Source organism: Hippocampus bargibanti, linkage group LG03 (assembly GCF_051943395.1).
Source record: "Hippocampus bargibanti isolate YZ-2025 linkage group LG03, ASM5194339v1, whole genome shotgun sequence".
Taxonomy (NCBI): domain Eukaryota; kingdom Metazoa; phylum Chordata; class Actinopteri; order Syngnathiformes; family Syngnathidae; genus Hippocampus; species Hippocampus bargibanti.
In genome coordinates this window covers 21,256,709-21,267,758 of record NC_142736.1, presented here as the reverse complement: position 1 = coordinate 21,267,758, position 11,050 = coordinate 21,256,709, and the positions used below count along the sequence as shown (strand labels likewise).

At 40.5% G+C, this 11,050-nt stretch overlaps 1 protein-coding gene across 2 annotated transcripts in view; it reads left to right on the top strand.

The window, feature by feature from the left end:
• Positions 1 to 249: 249 nt before the first annotated feature.
• mindy2 (MINDY lysine 48 deubiquitinase 2) overlaps positions 250 to 11,050 on the top strand; it is a 29,607-nt gene continuing 18,806 nt past the window's right edge. Inside the window, exons 1-4 of one of the 2 annotated variants that reach the window (XM_088992530.1) lie at positions 250 to 1,663; positions 1,763 to 2,150; positions 4,549 to 4,606; positions 6,597 to 6,661. In XM_088992530.1, coding sequence (XP_088848656.1) covers positions 1,308 to 1,663; positions 1,763 to 2,150; positions 4,549 to 4,606; positions 6,597 to 6,661 — 867 coding nt within the window. In that variant the 5' untranslated portion in view covers positions 250 to 1,307. Of the gene's footprint in view, positions 2,151 to 4,548; positions 4,607 to 6,596; positions 6,662 to 11,050 lie in introns of both variants that reach the window. The other variant, XM_088992528.1, reaches the window with a different exon arrangement.

Here is an 11,050-nt window from a genome sequence, read left to right as displayed (position 1 = left end):
ATGTCTTTGTGTGCCCTGCGATTGGCTGGCAACCAATTCAGGGTGTCCCCCGCCTCGTGCCCGAAGACAGCTGAGATAGGCTCCAGCAACCCCCGTGACCCTACTGAGGAATAAGCGGTACGGAAAATGAGATGAGAGATGAGATATTGGATTGGATTGGATTTGCCTTTATTAGTCTCGCAGTGGAGTAATTTACATTTCACAGCAGCAAAGCTATGAAAGAAATGAAAGTAGAAAACATAGGAGCTGCTGGAAAGACGCAGCGCCGTCTTGAAGTCAAAATAACAAACAAAAAAAAACTAAATAACAAATAACATGACAACACAAAGACAGAGAGACATTCATTCTTAAGCACTTTCTGTGCCCTCTTTGTTACATAAAGCAGTTCCAGATGAAAGAGGACAGGATCAAAGCGTCTCTTCACCAGTGGATCAGGGACATCATGGTGGAACATGCACGTCGACTACAAGCTAAATGTTGAAAGCTTGTATATTTGTTTATCTCAGTACTTGGGCAATTTATTTAACTGATGACATAAATGTGCTATTTAGTTGATTGAGCATATAAAGTACACGAGTGAAATATTTAGCTACTCTACCCGCATCTGCTAATCTGAGACATCACAACAAGGCAAATCAAGCGACTGCGGGGGAGGAGAGGTATGACGCTGAGAGACACCTGCCATTGGTCTATCTTGAAGACAAAACAATGGCAATCTGAACCCAGCACCCACAATACGAGTTAGGATTCCGGGCCCTCATATAGGGTCACTTACTAGCTCTAACACTGGTGACTCAGGATGCGGTGAGAAGGAAGATATTGGTCCTTTTATCGACGTCACCAAAATTAAGCAGGGCACAAAATTAAAAAAGGTAAATGTGGACGAGTATCATTTTTTGCATTCCTTGTTTTTTAAACATGGTTATGTTTTGTCGATTTGAAAATTTCCAACTTTTATATTATTGATACAATTTATGTGAAGTTGGTCTCGGTGTTTGGAGGTAAGTTGTAATTTATTCTTTGGTAACGATATAATAATTAAAAGATATGTCTTGGGGCAGCCCAAAAGCATGCACCTAAACAGCACAAAGTAGCTATATCATTTATTTCACAAGCCACAACACAAACATTAAAATGACGAATATCCGAGCGTCCGCAAACGCGCCACCACATGACTGCTGCGTCTCGAGCGCCTCCTAGCTAGCCTGAAAAATAGTAATTCTGATGACGTCATTGGGAGAGTTGTCATGGCGTCTTTTGGACCGAATGTACTGCTGCAATTTAGCTAGATTCTATCGACATCTGAAATGGAGAAAAATGCAGACGTGCATCGAGACCCCGTCGGGAGTAACACCATCGGGGCGAGCACAGGCGACGGTCACGCTTCGGGATACGGGAAAGGAGTGGCGGAAAAATGCACATATAGTGAGCCTCGTCTCAGTAGTTTGCAGGATATGGATCGCTCAAACAACAGCACCGATGAGGAGCCGAGCTCCCTTCATGTAAACCCCGGCGTGGGCAGGTGTGATTTAGTGGAGGTCCCGGAAGTGTCTGCTGGACAGGAGGCGATGAAGCACGCCGACTCGAGCGGCTCATGGACTGGGGAGCAGCCGATCACTAACGGGATGGGATCGGATCCAAATAAGGAGGATGGTGCCTCAAAGTTAGTAAACAACCAAACCGACGCGCCGTCCTCAGGTTCTGATGAGAGAAAAATCGAACAGACCAAACTTGCCAAACCCACCCATCTGTGTCCGGGCAGGACAATCCCAGAAGACCTGAGCGCCCCACATGCCTTATCTGAGGGGCTGGCGAGTGGCAGCGACGCGGACCCGGATGGCAGCCTCGGCGGGTGTGAGTCCCGCAGCCTGGACTCACTGGAGGAGTCTTTCTCCAAGCTCAACTCGTGCCCCAGCTCGGACTTTAACAGCGAAGGCCTGGAGGAGCGAGGTCTCGCCCTGGCCCTGCAGGGCGAGTTCGGCCTCGATGGCACCAAGGCGATGTGCGCCAAAGACCGAGCAGCCGGTCAGTCGATCTACCACATCAAATGGATCAAGTGGAGGGAGGAGAACACGCCGATCATCACCCAGAACGAGAACGGGCCCTGTCCGCTGCTGGCCATTATGAATGTGCTCTTGCTTGCTTGGAAGGTAAAACACGCACATTGAAGCTTCATTCATAAAATGATAATATTGTATACCAATTTAACACTACATGGAGGCTAAACATCAGAAAATTCATTGATGAATCAGATGCACACAAAAATTCAGCAATCCTACAGTTTAATAAAAGTTTAAAAACAAGCCAATCCTTTCAAATGCAAAAATAGTTACATAAAACTGAGCTCTATGTAGGCAGCAGTTTATTTCCATCAATTCATTTTCTATTCACCTTGTAGGTTGTTCTGGGTCATGTTGGGTTAATGACTTCAAGTGAAAGGCAGACTATATGTAATCTTGGTTGTATGTGTGTCACAAGGTAACTATTCATACTCACATTCACATTCTGTCAGAGATGAAACAGAATCTCTACTACCTCCACAGAGGTCAGGCAGATACAACAACACTATCAGTGACTATTCGATAGAATGTTTACTAATATAAGACACTGGTTGCTGAACCTAAATATCCACCTTATTCTCAAGTACTTTTGTAGCGAAATGAATATGCGCAGAGCATCCGTTAAGAAACTTTGAGTGTGTCTGTGTGAGACACAACACTTTTGTATTCAACATCAGAAATTATTATAAGGATCACTGCAACATTTTGCATTTTATGGACAGTAAGCATTTTGATCAATAAGCTGCAATGACCTACTATGAGGAAGTCAACTCAACTCATCTCAAATGTATTTATAGAACACTTTAAAAGAACCACTGCTGTATACTCGTTGCTGTACGTGGAGCAAAAATAATTCATAAATAAATAAATAACAGACAGTCGAAAGCCGCAAAATAGGAAACCTAAAAATCAATTCTCATGTTATGTCAAAAAAGGCAAAGGAATAAAATTGAGTTTTGAGGCTGGTTTTAAAGGTGGGCAGTTAGGGGCTTGCTGAATGTTCAGTGGGGGGCCATTCCACAGAGAAGTACCAGCAATATAAAAAGCTTGATCCCCTCTGAGCCTCCGCTTAGTTTTTGCTTCAAATAATAGTGTCTGGTCCGCAGGCTTTGTTTGTTTGTTTTTTTTAACAAACAAAATAAAATTGCATTCCACAATTTAGGGCAATGGACAGCAGCAAGTCTCTATGTGATTGTGATAAGACCTATAAAAATGTTAAAATATATAGCGAGCCACTAAAGGGGATGCCAGAGTTGGAGTTATGTGCTTCCTCTTACAAGTACCAGTCAAGATGTGAACAGCATTCTGGACAACTGGAGACGCTTCATGGAGGATTGGCTGACTCCAAAGTAAAGTGCATTACAATAATCCAGCCGGGATGGAAAATGTCATGAATATCTGTTTCAAATTGCTCTTGAGAAAAAAAGAGGGTTAACTTTAGCCACCTGCCTAAAATGAAGGAAGTTGGTTTTAACAACTTGCTGGTCCAATTTAACATCACCGTCCAATTTAAGCCCCATGTTCCAGACTGTTGGCTTAATGCAGAGTTCCAACCAGGTGACTGTTGTTTAAAAGGAAAAGAAGAAGAAGTTTATTAGACATTACTTTCTTTCAGCAAAAACCAAACAAAAAAATCAAAAAAGTTATCAAAGGGATAATTATTGCTTATACCACCTAGTGAAAGAGCATTGTATTGTTATACCTGTTATAATAATCGTCCATCCATTTTCTAGACCGCTTCATCCTCATTAGAGTCGCGGGGGGGCTGGAGCCTATCCCAGCAATCTTTGGGCACCAGGGGGACACACCCTGATTTGGTTGCCAGCCAATTGCAGGGCACACAAAGACAAATAACCGTCCACGCTCACACTCTCACATAGGGACAATTTGGAGTGTTCAATCTGCCTGCCATGCATGTTTTTGAAATGTTGGAGGAAACCAGAGGACGTGAAGAAAAACAATGCGGTTCCGGGGGAGAACATGCAAACTTCACACAGAGACCGGACCTGCTCTTGAACTCACGACCTCTGCACCTTGAACTTGGCGTGCTAGCCACTTGACTACCGGGCCGCCGTATAGCAAAGAAATAATCATAATCATTATCAGAAAGACTTTAATAGTCCCACAATGGGGACATTTGCAATAATAATAATAATAATAATAATAATAATAATAATAATAATAATAATAATAATAATAATAATAATTAATAATCTATTTCATTTATAAGCACCTTTCAAAACTCTCAAGGACACTTTACAGTCACAGGATAAGAACAAAATTACTGTATATCACATGCTTCAATTGATAAAATTTAATATTACATTCTATATTTCATGACCATTTTTACATTTCACACGCAACTCTGAGATTTAAAATGAAGAAATAAATTAATTAATTAATTAATGGATGTGTTAAAACAGAACCCGGCGCACCTCTGTTGGATATTATACCCAACACATTTGCTTTATGGGTGTCTTTATCACAGGTTAAGATGCCTCCGATGATGGAGATCATTACAGCCGAGCAACTGATGGAGTATCTTGGTGAGTGTTACTGTTTCAGCATTTAATCGCCATGAATTGGTTGTTGAGCCTGCCGTGCGTGTTTTTGGAATGTCAGAGGATGTACCCAGAGAAAACCCATGAAGGAGAACATACAAATTTCTCACAGGAAGGCTTGAGTCGGAATTGAACTTTACACCTCTGCACTGAGGGCCATCATGTTGCTTTTCAACTTCAGTACTAATTTAATATTCACGTTTTGGGCGACAATATTCTGCCACACAATTTATATGAAAATGCCATGAGGTCTCAAATCTGAGCACAATCTGTCATCCTAGTGTGTTGACACAAGAGCGACAGATGATTCAGAGGGTGGTGGGCGTCACTCAGCAGCTCATGGAGCATTGTGCTGTCTCACTGGGAGACCAAAGCTCACTGGTCCGCTAAGCACCAAGGAGCTTTTTCCTCATGATGACAACTTGAAAAGACCTGTTTTGATGATGTGTCTGTATGGATTCTCAGCCATTCTCGGCGTTATATTCCATAAAGTTTAAATAAAGGCGACAGGATTTTTCCTGCTTATTGAAGATTTTCATGTCCGTCAGTCTTCAACAAACAAGAAAAGTCCAGTTGCCTGCTTGAAACCTTTGTGGCTTGTATTTAAAAAATTGTCTTTTTCCTCGTGCGCAGCTGATGACAAAAAATAAAAAAGCAAAACACACTTGCTTGGGGTATGGAAGCCATGATGGTGGGCCCTGGTTAAAAAATAAATTGTTCAAACAAGAATATGTTCGTTAAATTCCATATTTCTAACTCGTTCCATTTTTTTCAGACTCTGGTTACATCACAGCATATCACTGCCATAATGCTAGTGACTGATGCACAATGGGGTTCAAAGGAAATTTCATTCCATGTTTAAAAAAGAAAGAAATAAAATTCTAATTGATTTTTTTTCTTGATAGTCTCACCCTCGATCTTCAAATATGTCAGAGCAACATACAGTGTCTCGGCTTTGAACTATAAAGGCTGTTTCATTCCAAACTGAATCACATTTTTATGTAGGCATTCGATGAGGAATGATGACACTTTCCCATTCTGTTGAAACAGTCTCAAGAGTGAGAGCCCTTAAAAACCAACCCATTACAATTGCATGTCCAAGGCCACGGTGGAAACATTTTACTTTCCATCAGATTTGTGAATCGTGGAGAAGAAATACAGTTGCTGTTTCTTTTTGTGGGAGAACAACTCAAGCCCAAAAAGCGGCCGGCTGTTGCTATTGAGCAAGATCAGTGGAACTTCCAAATAGCATCAAAATCCATCCATCCATCCATCCATCCATCCATCCATCCATCCATCCATCCATCCATCCATCCAGCCAGCCAGCCAGCCAGCCAGCTATCCAGCTATCCAGCTATCTAGCTCGGTAGCTTTCTAGCGAGCTATCTATCTAGCTATACATCTAAAGTGTCCTCGACAGTTTTGAAAGGCACTCAGAAATAAAATGTATTATTATCATTATTATTATCCATATATCCATATATCCATCCATCCATCTATCCATCTGTTTATGATTTTAATAAAATGGTGTTGTTTGACTCTCGGCTAAGTCCACTCATTCTCACGAGGGTCGCAAGTGTACTGCAGCCCATCCCAGTTGTCTTCAGGCAGCAGGTGGGGTACACACTGAACTGGTTGCCAGCTAAACTCGTCCCTTTTAAGTCAATAATTCTTTGTTTTCCATTTGTTGTTTCCAGCATTAAGATAACCTAATTGAGGTGGACACATATACACCAACAAATTAAGAGGCTTAAAAAAAGCAATATAAGCAAAATCTTGAGACCATTCCTTACTTCGAAGATTCACCACGGTTCCATACTTTTTCATTTTGTGGATAATGGTTTCTCAGGCTAATTTGCTGGAGTCCTAAACCTTGAGGAATGATTTGGATTGATCTGACGATGCTGTCATAGGTAGCCTGCTATTAGGTGCTATGATTGCCTTGGCCATATTGATTTTTCTTGTGCCCTTGCAGGAGACTACATCCTGGAAACCAAACCTAAAGAGATCTCGGAAGCCCAGCGCCTGAATTATGAACAGGTAAGTACTTATTACAGTATCTTCCAAATCAACATGCTTTTACTAATAGCACACACTGCGAGTGATTCGCATGTCTTGTACTGACGACTGAGGTTTGGGGTTTAAATCTCTCACATTCAATAAAAAATGTATTTCATCCATTAACGTGTTAGCTGTAAATATGAATGGTTGATTGTATATGTGACCTGCGATTGATTTTATCAATGTGGTTGATATACTGCTATATCATGTTGACAGCCCCCTTTTTTTAAGTACCGTATTTTCCGGTGTATAAGGCGCACCCCCCAATGAATGGTGTATTTTCAAACGTTTTCAATACATAAGGTGCACCAGACTATAAGGCGCACCTTCAATCAATGAAAAGGGTTTTCCTTATACAGTAAAGTCTCATTATATCGATATTCAAGGGAGTCCGAAAAAATATCGATATAACCGGGACTATCGATATATCCGACCCTGTTTGCATGTAATTTTCTCCGTGCGTGCATAGAAATAGTATCGATATAACCGGGACTATCGATATATCCGATATCGATATAACGAGACTTTACTGTATACAGTGTAACGAGACTTTACTGTATACAGTAAAGTCTCGTTATATCGATATCGGATATATCGATAGTCCCGGTTATATCGATACTATTTCTATGCACGCACGGAGAAAATTACATGCAAACAGGGTCGGATATATCGATAGTCCCGGTTATATCGATATTTTTTCGGACTCCCTTGAATATCGATATAACGAGACTTTACTGTATAAATAAATAAAGTTTTAAAAATATAAGGCACACCGCATTACAAGGCGCTACAGTAGAGGCTGGGGTTATACAGTAATTCTTTTACGGGGGGAAATGAAGTTGGTGGTTGCTGACAGTAGTTGCGAGACCTGTTGGAGATCAATATTACTTAACTTATAAGGTGTACCTGCGTATTAGGTGCAAGGTCATCTTTTGAAGAAAATGAAGGCTTTTGGGTGCCCTTTAGAAAATACGGTATTTTGAAAACCTTCATCAAAATAAAAAAAATAAAGTCAACGTTTGCTCCCTATAGTACGGAATGAAAGAAAAGACACGAAGGAATGTTTTGCTCTCCATTGGCCATATTCAAACCAGTTCAAACCAGTTCATGTTCAACGTCATCGGTAAATGCAGTAATTAAACAAGGCCACACGGAGACTGACATGTCGTCGCCAAGATACGGGAAGTCGTTTTATTCTGGTGTTTATTTAAACCTCTTGGCAGTTGTACTGTATTTTGCAGTGGTATGGAATGACACTGCATTGGTGAGAGTTATTTCTAATATTTCTATTTAGTTATTTCGCGACAGAAGAGCGACAAATGATGTTCTTTCAAAGCTGCACATGTGAGAAATTGAACAGTGTTCACATGTTCTTAGCACACAGCAAGTGTGTGCACTGCATACATTTTTTTGAACTTCAGCTGTATTTGCATTGGTATTTTCATTTTAGGAGTGTCCTCATAAGTGGTGATTTAGGAGGTAGAAGGATTCTGCCTGGCGCTAGCAACACAACTAAAGAAAACAAAAAAACAGACTTTTTTTTATTTGTACAATGCAGACTATCACAGCATGCAGGTCATGAGGGAATGTATGCTCAGTGATAAATTGGGGTTCACTGTATTGATAATTGAAGAGCATGGGCAAAATTTAAGGCTACAAAAATAAATGAAACAAAATGTGACTGTCATCATGGATCCAAAATATATCAGGAGAGGGTTAAGAACATTTTTCAATTTAAATAAACACCAAGAATCAATGAACTAAGTGTTGATACCTGTATGTGCGTATATTGTTTTCTAAGTGTACAGCTACAACCAAATTTTGGGTTAGTAAGTGAGCCCACATATTTGTAGGGCGGATGGGGGAGAGAGGGTCCCAGAATATAGCTATTTGTGGTTATTTGTTGTCATCCTGGCCATTATAGTCGCATGGAGTAAAAGAAAAAAATGCATATTTTCATTTAACCCCCTAAAATCTTGAATAAGCAGTGATGTATCACCAATAAAATACATTTAAAATATCACATAGTTGAACTTCCACCTCCTCATTTGCAATCAAGAAGACTAAAACACATGGGAGAAAATAATATTCTCTACTGCGAATATTTATGCAGTTTGTTTTCAAATCATCATAAAAGTGAAGTGCAGCTCTTTCTCTACCGCTCTCTGTTACATAAGATGGACCTTGCGAGACATTGGAGAACAACGGAGGTCAGGGCGGTGTAATGTCGCTCGCAGCAGTGGTAAATGCTAGGAGACGCACGGCTGGGTTCCGCCTCGGGCTATTACCGAGGTTTGTTTTGTATGTTTTTGTGTGTGCGGTTCACCACGCGAGGAACTCGGCCCTGGGATGGAGTTCCGCTTCCTATGATTCCTCTCACCTCCTGTGGCCTGCCTCCGTCGAGGCCTGTGTTTGCTCCAGCAACACATCTGTGGATGATTTGAAGCCACGTTTTAAAGGAGAGAGGACTTTTTTTTGGCAATGCGCTCGTACGCTGATGCTCAGTTTCTCAGTGGCATCAGCTTTCTAAATTTAAGCGGGGCTGAAATGCAACTTCTTAAATAAATCAGCAGCGTCTTCGGGGAGAGGCTCAAGTTTTGCGTTGCACGGTAATTATGACATTCTAATCCTAGACTTTGGCCTGGGAACTCTGATGCATGTGGGTGTCCGTGCGCTACTTGTATCATTGCAGACAGAAGTGGGTGAGCCTGGAAGCTCAGGTACAGAAAGTGAATAGTAGTATTTTTCAGTGAAAGTGAAATATTTTGTAGCTCGTCATCAACCTACCTCAATTTAATCCAAGTCCAAATCAGTGTCGTACCATATTGTGCCACGACTAGGCGGACAGGACTAATTGTCATGTCTAGTAAAAGGTGAAGAATAGTTTGAAAATTCTGTCAGGTAGTGTTTACCATTGGAAATAGAATCATATTTTATTTTTCAGGTTCTGTCACTGAGCTCAACTGTGCCTATAGTAGGCTCGCATTAACTTCACTTCGAGTTGTTGCTGTCACAGAATCGAGTAAATATATGTCTGTGACTAACGTTGAAGGTTCCATGTGTGAAAGTAGCAATTATTTGAAAGTTAAAATGAAAGTGACATTTATGCTAAGTTCCGTTTGCCCATCCGTGCCATTTCTTTGTTATTCAACTTGACAATAAAGGAATATGTTAAAAAATAATTGTTTAAAAAGCCTGTTTTGCTAAGTTGAATTTTTTTAAGCGTATTATGAAAATGTGAATACGCTCCCGAATTTGCATATGTGGTCCAGATATTCCCCCATTAACTCATTCACTGCCATCCTCGAATTTATTTGGGAATTGAAAATATGACGTGAAGCTCCATTTCCGAATTTGTTTGGGTTTTGTTTTTTCTTGCTGGGGTGCTGATAAATTGCTGGCCATTGCCTCAGGCAATGTTTTTTTCTCTTCCACAAGGGGGCAGAATTTCCTTTTTTTGTATGTTAGCACATTATTCCAGCTTCAGCTGTTGTTAAAGTGCTATAGAAACCAATATACTGTCGTGTATATGTATTGCATTTTATTTTGGACTGCTGCCCTCATTTCAAGCTCATATAACCCCAGACCCAATTTTTTTCTGATGAAAGAAGCGAATCCAAGGTTTCTAACGCTGTCTTGAACGCTTATGTAATTCTAAAACTGAATATTCTGTGGGTCCTGGAATTCAAGTGACAATGACAAAAACCCCGGCACTGGAGTGGACACATGTTTGTACGTCTGGCAGTGAATGAGTTAAAGGTGGGACTGGAACATAAATGAATAAGCACTACATTTGTTTTTTAATCTAATGCAAAACTATTCGACCATTGCCTGTATCATATCTTTACTCATGCTCGTTGCCAATTTGCCATTTCCCTTGACCAGTTAAATATTCAAATCAAATAAATGTCATCCCGTGGCCTCTTTTTTTCTCTTTTGTCTTTTTTATCCCAATCCTAAAATTGAATTTGATTGTAACTTAAAACTTAAAACAACAACTGATAAATGGTTATGAGTATGTGCCCCGATCATCGTATTCAGAAAGGATTTTTGTTTTAATTGCATGTTGGATTGAACCGTTTACACAAGCACTTGATAACAGTTCTATTTTTAAATTCGTGTTCATACGTCATTTGTCACACAAGTGTATGAGGATTAAAATAGCAGTCGTTGCTCTTTAGCAGTCGTTTAATATTTACTCAGAGGAGTGGTGTAAGTGAAGAGTCCAGTGTTGCAATGTGTATTTGTGTCAGTGGAGAGATGAGATACACTGTTGCAAGCTACAAGCTTGTAGCTTGTGGCTTGTTCAAACCACAGCACACGAGACAAAATGCATGGGACACTTGTACCATAAAAGCTGTTTAACCA